This window comes from Cupressus sempervirens, chromosome 9, assembly GCF_028749045.1.
Source record: "Cupressus sempervirens isolate cs-2001-9-10 chromosome 9, ASM2874904v1, whole genome shotgun sequence".
Lineage (NCBI taxonomy): Eukaryota > Viridiplantae > Streptophyta > Pinopsida > Cupressales > Cupressaceae > Cupressus > Cupressus sempervirens.
The window spans coordinates 775018086-775042193 of NC_143126.1; the positions used below are offsets into that span (position 1 = coordinate 775018086).

At 31.1% G+C, this 24108-nt stretch overlaps 1 protein-coding gene across 1 annotated transcript; it reads right to left on the minus strand.

Annotated features, from left to right (window-relative positions):
* Positions 1-2769: 2769 nt before the first annotated feature.
* Positions 2770-4086, minus strand: LOC149541013 (uncharacterized). Its single transcript, XM_089799783.1, has 2 exons — positions 3271-4086; positions 2770-3172 (listed from the first exon to the last, which is right to left on the minus strand). Exons 1-2 carry the CDS (start codon positions 3973-3975, stop codon positions 3143-3145), a joined length of 735 nt encoding a protein of 244 aa, XP_089655909.1. The 5' UTR covers positions 3976-4086; the 3' UTR covers positions 2770-3142.
* Positions 4087-24108: the final 20022 nt, after the last annotated feature.

Below are 24108 nucleotides of genomic sequence, written 5' to 3' on the forward strand. Positions count from 1 at the left end.
GCTTGAATATTTGAGGTGCTCCTACACCATACTCTCCACCATAAAAGGAACTCTTGCCCCAAGAATTGACTTTTGATCCATTGTTCTTTGCTCCCATCTGCTACTGTTGAAGGGTGGAATTATTTCTCAAAGTGATCTACTCCTTCATCCTGGTTCCTGTAGTCACACACCAAGATTTAGATATATAAATATTTGGGTTAGACTGTCCTCTTGCTTGATAGCATTGCTATAGCACATTAGACTACTGGAAAGTCTTTATTTGTCTCTACTCTATCATCATATCACCTTGATCTGTTTGCCCTCTTAGAGGACACTTCATTGCTCCAACCAAAACAAAAGGTTGTTCAACTAGCCCTGCCACCCCTAGATTGTCCTACCTCTTAGCCTGGCATTGCTTCCAACTAGTATCATAATGTGGAGTACCCTGATCTTGGACTAGAATATCTCTACCAAAACACATCAGTATAGTTTCCTTATGACTCCTCACCAATGGATGCAACTTATACTTCACCTTTCCTTGTTGAACTACATATGTATTTTCATAGCCATTATGCATGACTCTCCTTGAACATTGCCAAGATCTTCCCAAAATGAGATGCCCACAAGTCATGTGCATGACATCACATAGTACCTTGTCCCTATAACTCCCAACTGAAAAATCAACCATCACTTGATCCTTAAACAAAAAATTTCGATTCTCATTGACCCAAGTAGTATAATAGGGATTAGCATGTGCAAAAATTTTCAAATTCAATTTCTTAACAACTTCATAAGATAACATATTATTACTTGCCCCTGAATTAATTATAAACTTGCATACCTTGCCTTGAATGAGACAATTTGATCTGAATATGCTTGGATCTTTTGGTATTTGATTACTTCTTCCCATCAGTAAGCACTCTCCTTCTTCTGGAAGAAGTTCAATGGGTTCATTCTGCTCATCCTTTCTGGGCTCTTCATCAACCAAGTTTACTCTTCTCTCTCTACCTTTTTCTTCCTGACATTTAGGACACCAAAACGATTGATGGCCTACTTCATTACAAGCGAAGCATCTCCCTATGAACACTCCACTTCCTCTTCTTCCACCTCTATAACCCCCTCTTGATTCTGAAAATATTTTGTCCTTATCCTTATCATTGCTACTTTGAAAATCAGTAGTACCTCTTCCCCATCTTCCTCTAATGGAAGATCCACCTCTATTGCTACTCTGTTTTTCTTGTCTCCTTCTTATCTTCTCTTCAGCCCTCAAGGCTAACTGATAACATTCATCAACTGACCTCGAGGTAGGAAGACTAAGTTCATCTTGAATATTGAACCTTATTCCCCCCATATACCTTGCAATCTTTTCTTCCATCTCTTCATCATGATCCACCCTAATATCAAGATTGTGAAATTCCTCAGTGTACTTTTGTACATCCATCTCCTTTTGCCTGAAATCTCTCATTTTCTTGTACAACTGTACTCTATAATCCTTTGGCAAAAATTTTGCCGTCATTTTTTCCACCGTAGTATACCAAGATGTGATCTTAGGTCTACCATTCTTCCATCTGTCTGCGTGGATGCAATTCCACCACAACAAAGCATGTCCCTTCAACCTGGACTTTGCTATCTTCACTTTTTCCTTCTCTTCTATCCCTTTACACTCAAAGCAATTTTCCATTGCACCAAACCAATCTATTAGTTCTTCATCATTCATCTTTCCTCCATACACAAGTCTGTCCTTACACTTTTATCTTCATTTCTTATGGCTTTTTCCAACTTAGCCATTCTTACTTCCTTAGGATCCTTTTCTTCTTCTTTGGGTTCTTCTTCCTCTTCTTCATCTTTGACTTCTTCATCCAATCTAATGCTCTTATCTTTCTTCTCTAGTGTTGACAGCGTCTCCATCATGGACTTTATCAATCTATCTTTTTCAGCATTCTCTTTGTCCCTTTGTTCTAATGATGCCCTTAACTTTTTGTTATCTGCCACTTGTTCTTTCACTATCTTTGCCAATTCCATATTTGTCAATCTTGTAGGAATCTCTTCTTCTCCTTGAGACATGGTTGCTTGATCAACTTGGTACAAGAATCTACTATAGGGTTACTCCTCTCAAGATAGTTCAACTACAAGGGCTCACTAAGGGATTCAAGAACCAACTTCGCAAGACCAATTACGCTTCCACAAGACCTTTCCCTCGCTCTGATACCAATTTGATGTGGAGAGAGTTCATAATAATGAAAATAAAATAATAAATGACACAATTTACAAGGGAACCATATGGCAGACTCCTCCTAGCACTTCTTACTCTTGAACTAGGGCTTTCTCAATCACTTGATTACACACACTTCCAATCCCAACTAACAATGAATTCACCTTCACATGTACATTGTTTAATGTCTCCAATCAACAAATAAACCCCTTGTTTGTATAGAATCTCTATATTGTTTAATTCTACATGTGCGTGGTTAGTAATATATCATACATGTTAGAATAACTCTTTTCATGAGTATCAGGCCTTTATCCTCATGGAAAGATCTTCATTTCCTTTAAAACCTACTACAACAAATAAATAATTAAAAGAAATCTACTGGTTCTGCAATAGGCGTAACAACAAACCTATAATAACATGAAACTTATCAACAAAGTACTTGGAATGATAAAGGAAACCTTATTAATGCATTTGTAGAGCCAACCAATCAGTTTGCGGACCACAATATTGAATTTGAGTTGCAAAATATCTAAGTTTTAATATTGTTGTTCACCAGTCTATACATACCAGTCTTCCAATATTTTCTCTCCCCTTTTACATCAGAGACTCTTTCCAATTTATAAGACAGCCTAAAATAACTGATTCCAACCAACTATCATTGTTGAGTTGGGTATTTTAAAATTATTACAAACTAAACTTCCCCCTAAACCAATGATTACTTTTTTTATTTAATGTTTGAACTTGAAAAACCATACAATGGTTTTATTAAACATTAAACTCTTTTCTATAACTAAACCGATCTTGAAGATCTAATATTATTTTAGCATCATTATAGGTTCCAAGATTGTCCAATTGATTTGATGACCTTGTTTATACATTCCTTCCTTCTGATTTGTTTTGAGAATCTTTGCGGTCCTTATAATCTTCCACTGTGGCTTGAATATTTAGACTTCAACTGTGGCTTGAATATTTGGGGTGCTCCTGCACCACAATTCCAGGAAGACGCGTTACAAATGATGGATAATATATACGAAATTTCTCACCCAAAACAAAAAGTAAATTACAAACTTTATGCTAACCATTTTCGCCACTATCTCAACCGCCCCTCTGTAATCAATGGCATTTTCGTCCTTACAGTCTTTGGTTTCTTCCTCGTCCACGACGTCCGCTTTAAGCAGAAATCCAAGTTCTCTGCGTCCCTCCTTCGAATTTCTGTACAAACTCTTCACATACTTCTCTCTTCTACTTCTCCTTTCCTGCTCCAAAATCTTCGGCTCAGGGAAAACCCTTGCAATTGCATCCTTGTACCGTTGCTTTGTAGCCTTGCAAATATCTTTGCAACTACTCTTCCAGGCAACAATATGCGACGGCCGGTTGTTCCCACAAATGACACAAATTTGCCCCAGAAAAGCCAAATACCTAATCAAATGTTGGAGAAGACTTTGCACGACATTCTTATTTCTTAGCTCCTCCTCACTTTCCCTCAGGGAAGATTTGATGTAATCTTTCACCAAGTCAGGGAGCAAATAAGCCAACCCCAAGGAGGTCCCGGTTACGAGCCCCTCCTGAGAACAGACGACTTCCACAGACTCCGTCAAAAACACACGCACAGTGAGGGGGCGGTCGTTGGCCACACCAATTCGCAGAAGCACTTTATCTCCCTCCAAAAACTCATGAACAGCAACCTCAAACTGGAAATTGGGGTTGGGTTTGTCGAAGGTTCGAACCCTGCACCACTGAGCAACATCTCCGTTTTCAACGGCCTTTGCCTGAATCATTCTCATGCTGCATTTCCAACTATCCGGTGGAAAGAAACCGGTCGCCCAGAGCTCATCTGCAACCGTCCACTTGTCAATCCATCATCCTGATTTCTCGGAGCTCTCACTCTGCTGCCGGCGAACGGAAACATGGGAGTTCGCAAACCGCTACGGTGATCTTCGCGTCCACAACGATCCCCCACCGTTTATCGTTTTCCGCGAAGGAAAATAAACGGGAAAATGCATACAATTTATCCAGCGCTTCGTCTGCTCTGCGCACAGACTCCATGGATGCCTTATACTCTTGAAGCAGAAGCTCAAACTTTGCAGGCAAATTGGCGGCCGCGGCTTCTGATGTAAACAGAGGGTTTTCCGATCGTTTGACATGCATGACATTGAAGGAATATTCGCTAGGGTTTTGCAAGGGTCGGGCTTGAATGGACCACAGCAGGCCTCTCATTCCCAATTCGATTTGTTGTGGTTCAGGAATGAATCTCATGTTGCAGTACCGCTGGCAAGACCTTGAATTCCAGCTGGCGATTTCAGTTTGAAGTTTCGATTCGTAGTCATCCTGAGCCATTTCAAATGTATTGCCGCCGCTAACGCTTTGCAATTTTTCTCCTACCAATTTGAAATTTTCTCTGATCCTTGAACACCACTGCTATGCCTACTTTGATAGGTTTTTTTTTTTCCTGCTGCCGTGCAGGAAAAGCAATCGCCTTGACCAAAGCCAAGTCATTGTTCAAGCATTTCTACGAATGAGGCTGAAGGCTTGTGTGTTAGTCGTTGTTTCCCGACGACTTCTCGTGCTTGAATTTCAAAGAAATAATCCAAGGAAATTTCGTGGCAAGCTGAAGGGATGAAAAAGGAATGGAGGGCTCAGAGGGCGAGTAGTTCAAGGGGGTGCGGGGCCCACGTGGATTGTGCTTTGTCCTTGTCACCCAAGTGGAAAATGAAGTAAATAGCGAAGAACGTTCCTACGTTACAACTTGCCCTCCCAACGCGAACAAACATTTCCCAACAAGGTACGCCGTGTAATGGACGCCCAATAATGATATTTCGTATAGGCACGGGCCACGGGGCACCGGCTACGGTGCAACATATTTGCACCGGCCGGGCCCCTCCTCCATCCTTTCTCCGACGACTCCAACCTTACTTTGCAGGCGCAAGTACAAAGGTCCCTTCCACTGCGTCGTATGTTGTCCGCCCTCCGCCATCCAGCTTGTCTAACAAGCAATAGGATATCCCGCCAGCTTTTTACAATTAATATCAACCAAACTCATAAATGACAAAACTTATGCAATTAATTTTTTTGTTTTAAATATATAGTAATATAGAAATAAAATAAATGTTGTTTATTTTATAGAAGTAATAAGCTTTTTAAAGAAAAATTAGTTGCTTGAAAGATAAGATTAAATCAATTGATTATTATATTAATTATATTATGAAATTCAATTAATAATTTAGTACATTAAAAAATAAAATAATATTTTTGCATAGTTATATTTAACATATTTAAGATTTCTAATTGATTTTGAAAAAAAAAAAAATTTAAAAATTGAAATGAAATAGTTTAAAATTAATAATTATAATAAATAAATAAATTAAATTTAACAATATTTTATTTCTTTTATAAATACAACATAAAAATACATATGTTTTCAAATTTGTTTATTTTTTAACATAGCTGTTTATGTGTTGTCTCCATTGTCATGTAACATTAATAGTTCCTCATTTATTTATTAAACTTATTTAATGACAACAAACTAAGCAAGTATCAATTTGTGATATTCTTCTCAAGATTTAAGTGTGTGATTTTGAGTCAAACTCATTGACCCATGTTTCATGAGTAGTGATTCAACATGAATCCATCTCTCATGAGTATAAATGTAACACTTAGCACTCATTGGATCTAGGTGATGCTCACAAGGGTGAAGCACCAAGACTTTCTGAGAGGTCACCCATCCTAGTACTACTCCAACTTGAGTGCGCTTAATTATGGAGTTTCATCCATGGAAATGATCTCCTACTTATCAAGTATCAATTTTTTGTACAAAATAATTCATAAGACAACCATGTTGAATATAATTTCTTAGATAGTTAACCTACTTAATCGTTTCATTTTATATATTCTATATCTTGTCATCTTATTTTTTTCTAAGTAAGAATGAGAAAAATTACATGATTCTTAACCACATAAAATGTTACAAAAAAATTGCTTAATTTGACCATGTTATTCATAACCATACACATATGTTATTTCAACATTTGTGTTATTGCAATACTAAAGTTGGATCAAACGTTACATGCTAACTTTAATCAAATAACACATGGAAAGTTCAAGACAACATAAATATATGAAGATGATGAACAACTATTTTACCAAAATATAACTCAAAGCATCATAATGCTTTCACTACGAGACAAAATCAAATCCCTTGTAAAAGCACAAAATCAAGGATATAATATTTTGATGATAAAATAATACAATATGTTTTGAAAATCTTTCATAGTGAAGCTCTTAGTCTTGACTTATATTGACCTCTCTTCTAATTGGAACCATTTTATCACTTCGATAAATTTACAAAAAAGTGTTGATCACCATCCTCCATATAAACATCATCAACACCTGCAAATATATTGTGTTAATAATAAAATTCATTTTCAAAGTAAAGACACAATTGATTGAAGTTCATTTTGTATTTTCCTTACCATCTCTACTTTGCATTGTGTTCGTTCTTGCTATTGTTTGATTAAGATCAATAGAATATGGTTGCATGCTTTTTTGAATTTTTTGTTGATCATCTAATTCAAAAAAAGCATTAACATTTAATATATATCATCAATAAATTTAAAATATAGTTGTCAATTTAATACTCATAATTATGTTTATTTCATAACTTCATTACCATATCTAGCTTCTATTGCATCATTTTTTGTTGATGCCTGATTAGATTCAATGGAATCTAGTTGCATGTATTCTTGATTTTTCTGTTCATCATCTAATCCTGCAATAATATGAACATTTAGTATGTAAACTTTGGCAAAATAAATTTACAAACTAAAGACTCATAATTCATTGATTTATATAATGTCATTACCTTGACTAGTATCTATCACATCCATTGTTGTTAATGTTTGGTTAAGATCAATAGAGAAGGGCAACGCAAGTTGTTGAGCATCTTGTTGATCATCCAAATCTACATTAAAAACTTATATTTAACATTTTAACTTATATAAAATGTTCAAGTATAAAATTAATTTATGTACATAATCTAAACAATATTAAAATTACTATCTACCTACAATAACTTGTTCAAAGGTATGGATAGGGATAGTATTGATCATTGACGGTTGATCTCTAATAATTGTATCTTGTACATACAGAAGTGGTTAGAACTATGAACCAAGTATTTTATTATAAAAGTAACAAAGACACTTAATAGCTAAAAGCTTACCATTTGGAAACTTCACTTCACCAATTGTTGTATGGTTTAGATCAATGGAGAAAGGTAATTGACGCTGTGGAATACTTTCTCGATCACCCAAACCTACAATGAAATATGATTAATACATGAAATGAAAATAATAATTATTGCTATGTAATTATAAAAATACTTTTTCTTAAAAATACACTCACCTTGTTGCCTGATAATATCTCTTTCTTCTTGAATAGCTATATTTGAGCGATTTATGACCTTTTTCTTTTTCTTTTTCTTTTTGCATCCTATAGAGGGGAACTAGAAATTTTCATTCTCCTCAACTCTACTATTTAAGTTTCTAGAGAGGGATTTACGCTTTTTGTGAATGGAATGACTTTTTTTCATTTTACTTGGACTAAACCATGGTGCTATTCGTCTCATAGATATGTTATCTGAGCCAGGGATTGGTTTAAATTTGGAAGATGAAGCAAGAGATGCATGAATTTCTCTAAATTTGTCAACAGATTGACTAAAGATGTCTTTGTCATAATCACTAGTTGGTAAATTTTCGAGCAATGAATTTAAATAATCAACAGATTTTTGAAACTTATCATTGATAGTAGTAGATAAATTCCAACTATCTGCAATACAAATGTAATAACAAAGTCAGAATTACTGATAAATATTGAAATTTCATTAAAAATGATAGTTATGAAATTTACCAGTTTTGTCACCTTCACCAACGTTAACCTCAAGCACATCTTGATTTCCAGAAAGTATACAATCATCTACAATTGAAATATTACGTAATTAATGTTGAGAATTATAAAATCATTTAATATTTAACTATAGAGATCATATTGATCATTACCAATGACATTAATGTCATGACTCGATCTTCCTATGACTTCCTCATCATCAACGACCAATGGAGTAGAAGCTTCTGTAATTTTAAATGAGACTAATATAGTTAACATAGATTTTTTTTAATAAAATGTAAATAAACTAATGCTAAATTTTAAATGATACTTACCAACAACTTTATCATGTGTGTTTTTCTTTATAATATATAAGATCTTCAACACATGTTTGCATGTGTTTCCTCTTTTTGCCCATTCACAATCACACACATGCAAATTTGGTCCAAATTTCCTTACAAAATACCATTTTGCTGGAATAGTTTGACTTCTAACTTTATATGTGTTTGGTAGCTGGTCATCTTGATAGCAATCAGTATCTGGTATTAATTTTGATCTTTCTAATGCAGTTATGTAATATCTTTCCTTTTTGAAGTTGGTTAAAAATCCAGATTGTTGCAAATATCTTTTATTTTTATAGAATGGCTCTACCCTATGAAGAAGTGTATAGATGAGCCAATCCATTCTTCTTGTGCATTTCCTAGAACAATCACTTAGATGTTGACTCTTGATGTGGGAGTGATATGACTCTATCGAAGCATTAGTTTCTTGATTTGCATGAGGGAAGCTCCGAAAGCTTTTTGCCCACATCGCTAGAAAAACAAACATGACATCTTAGCATATAGAATAATTAATTTAAATTATATAAATTCATAATAAAATATAAAAGATAATCTTGATGGTCGTACCAATGTGACTCTCATCATGGCACCAATAATTCTGATAGTAATTAATGAATTCCTTCTCTTCTTTGAATTCCTCTATGAACTTCATTATCAAATCAGTAATGACATCTTCATTTTCATGCATTGCATACATTATCTCACCCAGTCTATCAAATATTCTTGTTCCAATATCTTTATTTTTAACAAATCTGGATTATATACAACAATATAGAGTTATGATGTTATGTATGTGATTTTTCATATATTCTAATAAAATATTAACTTACTTGTACACATTCTTCAGCCATGCCCTACGCACATGCCAGATGCATAACAATACTCGACACTTAAAGGATAATCTACAAGATAATTAATTATCAAAGTTCATAAGTAGTATTCTAAAAATAATAATTCTTAAATTGAAACTTTTTTATGCTAAAAATTGGAAAACATATATATGTATAAACTAAACATTAAAAATTTGCATTCTTCTAACTATAAACTAAGGTTGGAGAAAACCTTATTGCTTCAATCTCGGCGCTAGCATCATCTGTCATGAATGCGTTGACATGCCAATCCTCTCTATATTGTTTCCCTCTTTTATAAATCTCCATTAGCCATTCATTTATATCCTCAACTTTATTTCTTGAGGATATGGCCCATGCAACCGGTACACCAACTTCTTGTTCATCAAATACAAGCAAAGTATAAAGTTGATACTACACATGAAAAAAGCAACAATATATTAATTTTTTAGACAAATAAAACTAATGGCTAAATTAAAATCCATAAAAAAAAATTAAAATTGTTCTACTCACACAGTATTTGTTTGTTGAGAATGTGGAGTCCATCGCAATAATTGAATCATGTGAATGTTTCACCATCCATGGTGTTTGGATGCCTATGATAAATGGAATTTTTTTTTTTTTTTTGGTGTTTTATAAAAAAAGAAGTTATCTTTCTCCTCTATATGCCACAAACATACACTTTTTGCATCATCCTCATTTTTCTGTGAATGTAGGGAACACACTCTTTTCCATGCATTTAACACATCCTTTCTTAGCAAACAAGTATCCCTCTTATTCATCAACTTTGTTAGACTAGAATCTAGGTAATGTCGTTGACATATTGTGTCAATCCCTACGCCCATCAATAGTAAGGATTCAATATATGATTTACATTCAGTTGATAACCTTGGTGCAAAACTACTCCTTGGATCACCAGAGGGGTCATTTTTTCCATGACAAAATTCACCATTGGCATCTTGATGACTAAATTCATTATATATAATTATTGCAACATCTGGTCTACCATACATAACCCTAACATTAAAATGAGTTTGACAACCCCTTTTTTGAATAAAATTGTGACTTCTTTCCTAGCTTGTTGGTGCATTTCTTTTATCTAGTGGCCCAAAAGCACAATGATAACTGTTTAAACATGTGAAAAAATATAAGTTAATGGATATAAAAAAAAGTGACATGCTTAATCAATTTATTAAAGCAGACAAACCTTGAATACATCTTTGTGGCATGATTAGTAGGTTCTATCAAATTACTCTCCAAAATCCTTTTACGCACAAATGTTGTTTCAGTACTATCCAATAAACCTTCCCCTTTGACAAAGTGAGGGAGCCTCTCAAGAGGGATAGCAGCACACCAATCTATTTGTTGTTTATTATCATCTCCAATAGGTGTCCATTCAAGTTCACAACTTGAGAAATGATTTCCTTCATTTGGGATGTCTTGCACATCTAACTTGATAAGTGATTCCCACTTATTCTTTCTACCCATCCTGAAATTTTTTAATATTGTTAGTGACCCTTAATATTGTTAAAATACGTAAAAAAGTTTTTATAGTGGTACCATTAAATCTATATTATAATACATGAATTTTTTGAAGTACACAAAAGTAAATGTAATTTGAAATTTTAAAAAAAAAACCAAGATGATTTTAAATCAAACAAAAACTTTATGAAAACATAGGTATTCAATTCCATTTCTTACTTCAAGGAAGTCCAAATTTATGAAAGTAGAATGAATGTAAAATTTATATACTTCTTAAGTATCTTAGTAATTCTACATGGATGTAAATATACCAACATGTGTCAAAATGAAATAGTTAAAAAAAAATTGGAATAAACTTTGTATGTATTTTCATATGTCATGTTTTATTATGCTCTAATTATTTTCATTTGGCAACCCCTTTTTTGTATAAACTTTCATATCTTTTTAAGGACATGTAGAAACCAATATATTAATCAACATGATAAATTTTATATATATATATGACATGCTTAATTATATGGAAAATGTTAAGCATACTTTGAATACATTATGGTACTATGGTTAGTAGGGTTTTCCAATTTAGGCTCTCTATGAGCTTTATGTAGAAATGTTGTCTTGATGTCATCCTGCAATATACCTTCTCCTTTGATAAAGTGAACAAGTCTCCCAAGAGGGATAGCAGCACATAAGTCAAGCTCCTAGATATTTTCATTTCTGATAGGTATCCATTTAAGATCATTCATTGAAAAAAGATTTCTTTTTTTTGGAATGTCTTGGACATGTAATCAAATTAGTAATTCCCATTTCAATCCCCTACTCATTTTGTACAATATTTGGCTAATTAGTTCAAAGAGATCAATGCGCTCTTGAAAGAGAATGAAAGAAGGAAACAATGAATTTATCAAGGATAGGAGGCACACACCATACACAACCTTCATTCATACCCAAAAAAGTCCTTAGTAATGGAGGCAAAGAACTAAGGCTTGTGAAAGGAGATCTTGATGCCAACATGGAGGCTTATATGAAGATTGATCCAAAAATAAGACAAAAACTCCCATTTATCCAGTTTCACAACTTAAAGAATGGATCAATGGGAAGTCAAACAAACCATTTTTTCAAAAAGGATCTGTAGAATATGATGTCTAGGTTGACACTAGCAACATTTGATGGTACAAAAAAAATTCAGCACAAGCATGGATCCAAAAGTTAGAAATTAATATTAATATAGTTGGCATTGGTATAGTTGGATATCAATATATATTAATATAGTTGAAATTGGTATACTCACAACATATTTGTTTGTTGAAAAAGTGGAATCCAGTGCTATAATAGAGTTATGTGAATATCTCACCATCATCTCTCACATCTATGGTGTTTGAAAACCTATAATAAATGGAAAGTTTTCTCCACTATTGGGTGTTTTATAGTAGAAGAAGTTGTCTTTTTCCTCTACATGCCATAAACTTAAACTTTTGGCATCGATTTCATTGTTTTGTGATCGAAGGGAACACACCCTTTTCAATGTGTTCATTACATCTTTTCTTAACAGAAATGTGTCCCTCTTACTCATTAACTTCATAACCAAGATCCAAATAATGTTCTCACATATTGTGGAAACCCCACACCCATCAATAACAATGACTCAATATAATATTTATATTCATTTGACAATCTCGGGGTAACCGTACTCCTTTGATCACTAGAAATGTGTTATGTATGTACATTAATTTAAGCTTATAATAATTTTGAATGAACTTGAGTACAACTAACATGGGATGTAATCTCAATGGGATAATTTTGAGATGACCAAGAAAGGCAAGAATAATGACAAAAGGAAAGAATTGTATTGGCATCAATGACAAGACATCTCCAAATATGTGATAAAAATCTCTGAAGTACACATAATTTACACAATATTTTCTTCTCCAAGTATGTTATCTTTTCCAATTCATCTTCTCTGATTTTATCATCCATTAGGTGAGAGGATTTAGGTGATAATCTAGGAGGAGCAAGAAATGGAGAGCAGTATTGATTTCTTCCAAAAAAATCATTTGCTGAATTAGTTCCATCAATATCTTCATGAGTTATGTGAGATCTCAATGTTTCAACCCCATGTTTCCTTAATAATCTATCAATCATCAACTCATCCATGCTTTTATCTTTGCTTCTAGTGAATAACATGTTGGTGGTCAAAATTGCAGCCCTGATTTTGAGCACTGTTGAGAAATTAAGCCCTATGAAAGCTTTTTGATACCTATGTACCTGACTGCCAGTCTGAAGCCTAAAAGGTGTTTAATGTTTCTAACACCCTATTTTCAACCTGTCTAAGTGTTCTATGAAGTTAAATCATCATTCTGAGTCATTTGGCGAAGTCTTGCTTTTAGAAATTGTCAATCTTGCATTTTCACCAAAGTGTCAAACAGCGACAGGAGGTTGTGTTTGTGATTGAATATCTCACACCTAGAATTACATCATGATTCACCACTTTGGAAATATCTAGTGTCCATACCTGAGAGCCTATGTTTCAAATTTTGAGTCGTTTTGAGTTCGTTTGACTAGGTTTTGAATCCCTCAAAGTTGGTAGTTTACTATTTTTACACATTTGCAAAATATTCAAAATTCTGGGAAGCCATGTTTGACGTCTTGTAACTTTTGACCAGTCGACCCAAATGTTAAAATTCCTTTTGCGTTGCATTGTAGATGTTAGAGACCTGTCATGTTTCAAATTTAGCTCTTGACGAATCCGTTTGATCAGTTTTCAAATGCGATTCCAAACGAAATTTCTAAAGTTTTACTGGTGTCAGTATTTACAGATTGATTGGAACCCCTATTCATGATGTCATATCTCCTGATCCGTGATAGGTGAGATTGAATGGTTGGTTTCCCTATGTTCTATACTGAAAATACTCCAGGTGTGTCAATTTTTATGTCTTGACGAATTCATCTGCACACTTTTTCAAGCCAATTCCATTTGCAAAAATCGCTTTCTATCATTGTTCCCAGTTTGCAAAATCCAAGTAGCCAACTTCAGATGCTCGCCAAATTTTCCTTGTGATCCATCATGAGCCCAAATCGTATAATCATATTCTCCTCATGACAATGTACTCATGCCCTAGATTCCAGATCCCCAAGTGCCCATATGTCCAGTTTTCTAGGCCATTTCCAAATGCACTTTCCAGTTTTCTAACATGTTTATCTGCAGGTGAATTTAAGTTGGCAACTTCGAAGGTCAATATCTTGTGATCTTGATGTCGTCATGCAATGAGATCTGGCAGGCCTATTAAACATGTTAGAGAGAACAGAGATCCTGAGTTTCAGAGCTTGATCAGGTGTTTATGTCAATTTTTTTAAAGTCGAGCAACAGGCCTCCTGAAAAAGTTTTCACAATGGTGCGAAAATAATTGAAATAAGTTTTTAATGGTAAATCAGTGGTTAAAATGGATTCCAGTAAGCTCGATATAATCAATGGACCAGTTTTCCATATTAGTGGTTTGGAAACGAAATTTTTTTAGCCGGACCCACTTTGGGTCCCAGCTAAATTCATCAGATTTGTGATAACTGGACCAGTTGGATCCATGAAGGCACATCTTAGAATGAAATTACCAATTCAAGTATCTCCATTACAATGATTGGATTGAAAAAATTAATCCTATATATGTCAAGATGGAAATATACATAGTTTGAGAGACAAACATGATATTGATAAAAAAAATAAAAATCGAATGGGTTTGCTAAAAGGAAATCCAAGAGAAAATATAATGGATGTGTTGATAATGGGAGTTAGCTACCCCTAGATGTGTCATATTCTCATCAGGGTAATTGGAAATGGGTAACGTTTTCAAACACCAACATAACATGTCTTGCTTAAAAAGACATAATGTGCCAATATAAGTCTCATGATTGGTTAACACAATATGCCATTGTTGGTCTCACAATTTTGGAATTATCCAAGAGTTATAATGTTCTATAATAAAATGTAATAATATGAGATAAATTGATATGAGATAACTTTCTTCACTTACTAACTCAAAGATAGCTATGATGCAAAGATTGAAAGTGACAACAATTTTAGACACTCAAGATTAGGTGCACAATGGTCAAATAAACTCAGGAATAACAAAAACACGGTTACCCTAGAGTCCAAATGATGATTGATGAATTGTCCTTTTTTAACCAACTAAGATCAATTTTAGATTTATAAATAATAATCAAGCACATAGAACAACAATCAGAGATTTCAAGCAAACATCTACAAGCAATGGGCAAGGGACAAAGCAACCTTGCACATGAACAAAAATAGTGTCGTAGTATGAATCTAATCCCTAAAACCACTACTGTGTATGTTCTCAAAATATTTTTCAATCACGCACATAGTCTTAGAAAAGAAAATTTGGCAGCACTAAGGTTCTTAGTAATGGTCAACTCTGCAGCTTTTGCAATCTAGAGTGGGCGAAATCCAATCCTGGCGTACCAGGGTTTTGACATATTTCGAGAATTTAATCAATTGAAGATACTGAGGAGATCCGACAACCCAACAAAAGACTACACCCGTGAGGATTTCCCCCACAAGGACATTTATATAGCGGTTGCTACTACCACATCAAAAATGGCTATTACCGCTTGAGGTACCATCCACGTGGTTGACCCAATAAAGGGAATGTCCACTACGGTTTAACCCTCTCTAATCAAGGAAGACTCACAAAGTTGTACCACATGGAGACTTGGTTTGGATTCAAAGGTTCCAAGTTTCTGATGTGCCCAAAAGGGAACAGAGCATACTCCTCTAGCCTCTTCACCTTACCCAAACATAGCAAACAAGATTTTTTGACACGCTAATTTGAAATCACCTCATTAACTTTTTGAAAAATCCAACAACAAACACCACTAGTCTCAAAAGAGAAAGTACTAATGGATGTTGAGGACAAACCCAAGCAGAATAGTGAGACAATGACAAATATCCTTCCCTACCTACAAGGGGATCCATCGTCAAGAGGAGCTTCACATGGAAAGCAAACGAATGAAGCTCAATCTCTCAAGATCTCCCAAATAGTGTTCATAGGGCCTAATTACTATGTGAAACATATATGCGTGAAAGCAAATCTAGATCCAATTTTAAAGCACCAAATGAAGTGTGAATCTATGAAAGCATGTAAAAACACTCAAGCCAAACACATGAGATGTTCATTTTAGTTCCAAATCAAAATGTTATAGAGATCCAACAAAATACCTAGTAATCCTTGCAACGCATTTTTCTTTGTTGTACCTTTCGTTTATGCTTGAACGCTCACTCGCAACGAACAAAGCAACAAGCAAAACAAGGAAACACAAGATATGCAATATATATACCAAAGCCAAGAGGCATTTCCAAATTAGAGAAAATTAAATGAAAAGGTGTGACCCACTCTCGGTGTAAAACTCTATAAAAATTATAAGATGAGGGGTTTTTTATTTAATGTAAATGTAAAATAATCTATTTTCTTATAAAATAAAGCATGTGACATTTATGTAAGTATTGGATCAATTGTACCACTTATTTTGGCTTCAAAGTAAGTGGATAATAGAACGATATAAAATACAATTCAAATAGCATTATGACCACTTTTAACATTTGCACGCATGAAGGATTCCACAAAATTCATCTAAAAGCTAAATCAATAGTTATTAGTAATTAAGTTATATACAAAGTTGTCAAATCAAAAGTTGTGCATTAAAAAAACATGTAGTAGGTAAGGTACATTTTTTGTGCATATATATATATGTAACTCAAAAAAGAATTATGTTTACACTGTCATGTACCTATAAGTATGACAAAGAAAATCATTACAATTTTTAAATTTTGAAACGTGTCATTCTAATTTACATTAAAGTTTTTGAATTAGAGATCAAGCCAGAATCTCATGATAGATAAGTTCAGAGATCACTTATCAACAACTTGAGTTAAATATGAGACTAAGAAAATGGTCAAAATCTATTGCATCATTAAGTAGCTTAGGATTCAAAATTACTATAGTAGCTCTTGGTACTCTTCCCCTAGTTTAATTACAAATTGTTCTTTAAATTGTTTTATTATTAGTTGAAAGACTTTAGATTATGGACATAATTAAATATTATCAACAAGAAAAAGAATGAAAAAATAATTCAATTTATTATCATCAAGTGCTTTAATAAATATATATTTTAATATAATTATACTTAATTAGGATATTATATTTTTTATGTTTTAGAAAGTTAAAAAGTAAAATATTGAAGATAAAAAATTAACTTTATTATATTCTATTAGTTATAAAATTTATTTTATTACATATGCATTTTTATTAAATTATAAATGATAATAAAATATATTATATTTATTTATATATATTAATTATTGTATAATAAAAATATCTAAAACGATATCTAAAACAATTTGATCAATATCTAAGAAAAACTAAATTCCTATTGAATGAGGAGGAAAGAGACATTTCATTTTTCCTCTAATGTTTTTAGCTTTAAACAAGAGACGTTAATAGTTTTTGGTCCCCATGTAATAATAATAATTTCTTCCAGTTTTGCAAAAGTAAGAGTACTTTTGCAAATTTTTGTTTTTGAGACTGCAAAATTTCTATTTGAAGCTCTTTTATTCGGCAGGCGAATATTCACACTTGGAAATCTCTGGACCTATATTACATCATCTTATTGTTTAGGTAAAAGGTGATATTATTCATCCTGCCTATCTATAGGCGAGACTATTGTTTTTGCCTCATATTTGAGCATTTGTTTACCTCAGAAACAGTGAATATTTTGCACAAATTGTAATGTCTAGTGGTGTCTGCTAGAAAATAAAGACTAAATTTTCTTGAAAATGTTGAAATCTAAAATTTTCAATGGGCAAGACAACTTCTAGTTGGCTTTGGCTACGGTGCAACATATTTGCATTGGCAGCCTTCACCATTTGCATGGCATCCCATCCCATGGGCAAGAATAGTGTCAGTGTCAGTCTTTATTGTACGCACTCCTCAGTCCGTTCAACAGGTACTGACAAACTGCCTCGTTCGCTCATCATCTAAAAAGAAAATTAAAATATATATTTAATATCTTTTCCAAACTTTCTTTCTCTATGATTTTCCGATTTGTTTGTTCCATAATTTAAAAAAAAAAAACATTCACCTAAGCTAAAAGCATATTATTTTACAATTATATTTTTAAATCAAAACTAATAAAATTAATTATTATTTCTTTTATACTAAAGTAATATTATATGTAATTTAAATTTTTGATAAATGTATTAATTTTTTAAATCTAAATAATTTTAATTTTTTTATAAATCTATCAAATTTTTTTAATATCTTATTTACTAAAAATAATTTTTTTTTGGCTATTTATATTATTTAATAATTTTATTTTTAAACTAAAACTAATGAAATCAATTATTATTTCTTATAAGACTAAAACGATGTTATATATGAAATTAAATTTATAAATATTAAATAAGATTATTTTATCTCTGTTTTATTATGCAAATTGAACTTTTATTTATAAAGTTCATTTATTTTATTATTTGAAAAATAGGAAAAAAACTATAAAAATCAACAATCATAAATTATTAATAACCATTAAATATATAAAATTACATCTAAATCTTCACTCAATCCTCCGAAGCCTTGTTGTATTATGTTAAGAAAGTTTTGACTTGATATTACTATTCAGGTGACACTTTTATTTAAGATGCCTAAAGTATCCACAACAATTATTTGATTTAATTTAATTATTTTATTTACATAATTTGATAAAACTATTTTATCTTTTTATATTTAATTTAAATGAATTCAGAAACAACACATTTCTTTGTTTAATTAAAATGAGCATTTATTGTTTGAAATTAAAATAATTTTTATTTAAGTGAATTTATTTAATGTTTATGCTATCTTTTATTATTTTATCAATTCTATTATTTTCTAGATTATCTTTATAAATTATTCAACAAAGATGTTTTTACTATTTTAATGTATTTTAGACATATATTGTATATTAATAATCTTGTAATAGTCTTCTTTTAAAGGAATTTAGAAACAACACATTTCTTTGTTTAATTAAAATGAGCATTTATTGTTTGAAATTAAAATAATTTTTATTTGAGTGAATTTATTTAATGCTTATGCTATCTTTTATAATTTTATCAATCCTATTATTTTCCAGATTATCTTTATAAATTATTAAACAAAGAAGGTTTTACTAATTTAATGTATTTCAGACATATATTGTATAGTAATAATTTTGTAATAGTCTTCTTTTTCTTCACTCTTCACACTTCTTCTTGTTAAGTTTAAAAATTATATTAGAACTTAATTCTAATTCATCGAGAGAGACTAAAAATCAAAATTGTAACAATTATAGAAAATAAATCTAATTATAGAAATCTCACTTATAAAAATTATAAAATAAATAGATATAAAATTATATAAATTAATTTTCTCTTTTTTAATATTTATATAAGTTAAAATTATAAAAACTATTTAATCTTATTTACAATGTATATATTAAAAATAAATTAATTAATTAAAATAACATCTCACAAAATTAAATAGAAGAATCCTCCACAATATTTTTTGCCTTTAAAAATAATAAAAGTTTATAATTATAATTATTTATACAAATAAGAGAAGAGGAAAAAAGTTTAAATAAATGTACTATAAAAATTTGATTTTACTTGATAATTTTTTTAATGAGTATTGAATTTTTTATGCACAAATATTACTTTATAGTAATTTATTGTATTTTTTATGTACAAATATTTCTGTTTTATTTTTGTTTCACATGATAGATGTTAATAAACTATGATGTTTTTCTCTGAAATGTAATGTTTTCTTCATTTCTTTAATACAAAAATACCCATTTTTCCAATTTCCTAAACAACATTCAGCACAATACGAGGTAACAGTATATGATAAATGATTCACAGGCCCTTTTACTTTTTATCTATAAAACAAAGAAATCCAAAGTCTCAAAACATATATGTAGTTGCAAAAATTCGAATTGTAACACTTGGTAACAAGGAAAACTTTGAAATTTCTTTCACCTTTCACACTAAATGTAGAACTTCCATGTACCAAATTCAGACAAACAAAGGGAATGAAAATTTAAATGAACAAAGACTTACCTATGAATGCAAAGAACCCAGCAACAAGCGCTAAAATGGCACCCAGCGGCGAGAATGATGATGCCAAAACTCAGCAACAACAAGACAGACGAAAATTCACCCAGCAAATATGATAGGAAAATGACTTCGGCTCTGTTGATACAGACTCCACGAAAAATGGCGGGACGAGCAGTTATGAGTTTGGTTGATATTAATTGTAAAAAGCTGGCGGGATATCCTATTGCTTGTTGGACAAGCTGGATGGTGGAGGAGATGGCGGAGGGCGGCGTCGGACAACATACGGCACAGTGGAAGAGACCTTTGTACTTGTGCCTACCGTTTGTACCTGCGCCTGCAAAGTAAGGTTGGAGTCGTCGGAGAAAGGATGGAGGAGAGGCCCGGCTGGTGCAAATATGTTGCACCGTAGCCAGTGCCCCGGCCACGGTGCCACCGTGCCTTTAACAATTTTTGTCAGTGCCATTTCCATCTGTGTTGTACCGTCTCCTGTCGTACCTCAGTGATTTGACAATGTTATGGGTAAAGAAAATGCTGCCTTGTTTGTTTGTTTTTATAATTTTTGAAGAATATTTTTTTATATAATGTTTTTTATAATATAATTGTACTATAATTTAATAATATATTAAATATCTCAAATTCATATAAATAAGTTTATATTATTAAAATTTCTAATATTATTATTAAACTTTAAATAAGAATATTATTATTAAAATTTATAATATTATTAATATTTAAACATAAAAAATTATAAATTATTTTTTAAAAATTAAGAATTCTAAGTTTAATAAAGAAAGGTAATATATTAATCTTATCTAATTTTGTATTAAAGAATTCTAATTTAAATATATTAGGTTAATAAAAGATTTGGTTTTTAAGTTTTAAAATTTCAAAGAATTAATTTTCAAAATTTATAAAAGATAAACAAAAAAAATCCTAACTAAATAAAATCTATAATTTCTAATCAATAATAAATATTTAATTTTTACTTTTAATTTTTCAAGAAGAAACCAAAAAAATCATAATAATTTAACATTTAATAATAATATCTCTATAAGTATTCTAAAAATATCTCGAAGCATCACTTTGAAACTCGACTATTGAGATAGATGATGGAGTGGTTTTGATATGGAAAGAAAATATTTCAACCTTTTTAAACCTTGAAATTTGCATGCACTTACCACTCAACGAGTCTAAACTTTCACAATTAACAGATTTTTTAAAACAATTTGTATATAATAAATTTGCATGTTGTGATGGTTAAGTTGTTGCGTTGTTATCCTTGCCATCCAGGTTCAAATCTCATGGGGATGAGGTCCCCCGTTTGTGGCCTCACTGGTTCATAGCTCCAGGTCAAAGCGTTGGTGGTACCGGTGGGCGTGTCGCGCCAGCGCTACCGGTCACGTTAAAAAGTTTACCAGACGCATTTCAAAAAAAATAAAAAAAATAAAAAAAATAAACAACCAAAACTAAATAAAGAAAATCTATAATTTTGATGAAGTGAATATTATACTTAAGTTGTTTGTTGGCGTTATAGTTGTGATAATGATATACTCTATAATTTTTTACTCAAACTCATTGACCCATGTATCATGAATAGTGATTCACATAGGAATCTCTCATGAGAATAAATGATAACCCTTAAATATCACATAGAAAGGAAGAAATTTAGGTTAGAAAAATAGATCAACTTTAAATATTTAACACATTTTAGACTAGAAATCAAACCATAGTTTTCTTTCCATGTTTTGAAAATATCACTCTTCAATTGATATACACTACCCTATCCCATCCATGTTACTGATATACACTACCGATTGAGTATGTTGATAAAATGTTACAACTCATTACACTTACAAATGTCATAACTTCGAACTGATTTAAAAAGATAAATGAAATATATTAAATTAATTTGATGTAAAATTATAAAACTTAAAAATCTTATCATTTATTAACCTAATATATTTAAATTAGAATTCTTTAATATAAAATACGATAAGATTAATATATTATCTTTCTTTATTAAACAAAGAATTCTTTATTTTTTTAAAAATATTTATTATTTTTTATGTTTAAATATTATATTAAAATTAAAATTATATTATAAAAAAATTATATATAATTTAATAATATATTAAATATCTCAAATTCATATAAATCTTTTAATATTATTATTACTAAACTTTAAATCTTATTTGTAATATTTAAACATAAAAAATTATAAATTATTTAATAAATAAAAAGAATTCTTAATTTAAATATTAATAATATTAAATTTTTTAATAATATAAACTTATTTATATGAATTTGAGATATTTAATATATTATTAAATTATATTACAATTATATTATAAAAACATTATATATAAAAAATTCTTCAAAAATTATAAAAACAAATAAACAAGGTAAAAGACATTTGCTTTACCCATAACACTGTCAAATCACTGAGGTATGACAAGAGACGATACAACATAGATGGAAATGACACTGACAGAAATTGTTAACGGCATGGTGCAAATAAGTTGCACCGTAGCTGGTGCCTTTCATATAGGCCTGTTTTAGGCGAGAGGGACCACTGATTGAGCACAGTTCAATAGGCTAGTCATCATTCTTTTGTCTTATTATCCATTTGTATTAGATATATTGTAATTAATCCATATTTAAATTAAAATATTCAAATGTTTCAAATTAGAATATGTCTTGTTAATGAGGACAAACCTTTCCCAACTATGTCGTGTAATGGACATCCAAATGACAATATTTCTTATAGGCCTGTTTTAAATCTAAATACTTTTCTTGAGGTGGATCTTAAGACTTGGAGGTAAGGCTATCTAGCAGAGGCATAAAGTTTGTAAGCAAATCAAATCATGGAATTTTTGCTAGGTGATAGAGTAGCACGAGTTCATAGATAGACGTATCTATTTTGTCAAATTTTCCTAAGCACAATCTTGATCTCATTAGAGTCTTCCACTCAACAAGATTTCATTCATGGTAGGTTCGTTAGGAACAATTCAACTTTACCACACCAAGGGCCCATTGACAAACCAAACACAATTCTAATACATTGAATTTACAAAAGTCCAAATAAGAATATTTCTTAAATTCGTGATAAAAATTGCAATATATTGCATTGGCAAAGCTTTCCGTTCAATATGGTACAATCGACAATCATTTGAATAAAACCTAAAAAATAATTTTCAATATATCAAGCTAGCAAAGCTTTCCATTCAAAATGATGTATTGAACGTCAAATAACAATATTTCCTATCTCCATGTTTGAAAACACAAAAAATGATCTTAATTAAGCTGATAGGCTTCATTGAATTTTATATTTTTAGCAAGGAGATCAATGTGTTCAATTTTATTTTTAGGTTTATTGGAATGAATATAATTTTTTGTTTTAAAAAAAACTTCTAAATCTAATTTGTCAATAAATTTTATATGAAAAGTATTAGGTAATTTTATTATTAGTAGATACTTAAATTTTGGTTTAGCAAAAAATATGTGATATTATTATTTAATGTTACAATAAGTTTTATATTTGTTAATTTTGATATGATAGTAATTTTACTTCCTCTACTTAAAATGTATGAAAAAATATATTTAGATTGAATTTAGTTAAAACTAAAACAAGCAAAAAGAAATATACAATGTAATAGTATTATATTATTAAAAATTTAATTTAATATTTAATTATAAATTTTTTTTGGGAAACTTGTTTGCAATAACGAGTTCTTGTTTAATGAGAAATAGTCATCATGAAGGTACTTTTGAATTGAAAAATAATCTAAAAATATTTTCTCTTATTACATAGGAATATTTATTTGAAATATATGGTAAAACTTATTATTTCTTAAGCCTTCATTTGTTATTTGTATCTTTCCATACAAAATTTTAATTGTTTTCATAATTTGTAATTTTTTAGTTAACTTGGTAAACACTGACTTTCCTTTGTTAACTATGAGAGCTCGATTAACACAGACTTTCTACCATATTTCCTTTGATGCTCGAGTGAGCTCGATAGACACTGTTTCCACAAAGTAATTTCCAAAAATGCTCAGTAGACTCTGAAATTTTCTTTGCTAACCAACTAAGCTTGGTAAGCACTACTTGTCAACTGATATGACATTTGTGTAACATCAAAGACAACACACAATTAAACAATTGTATCCAATAGTGTGTTAGTGTGTGTGTGTGTGTGTGTGTGTGTGTGTGTGTGTGTGTGTGTGTGTGTGTGTG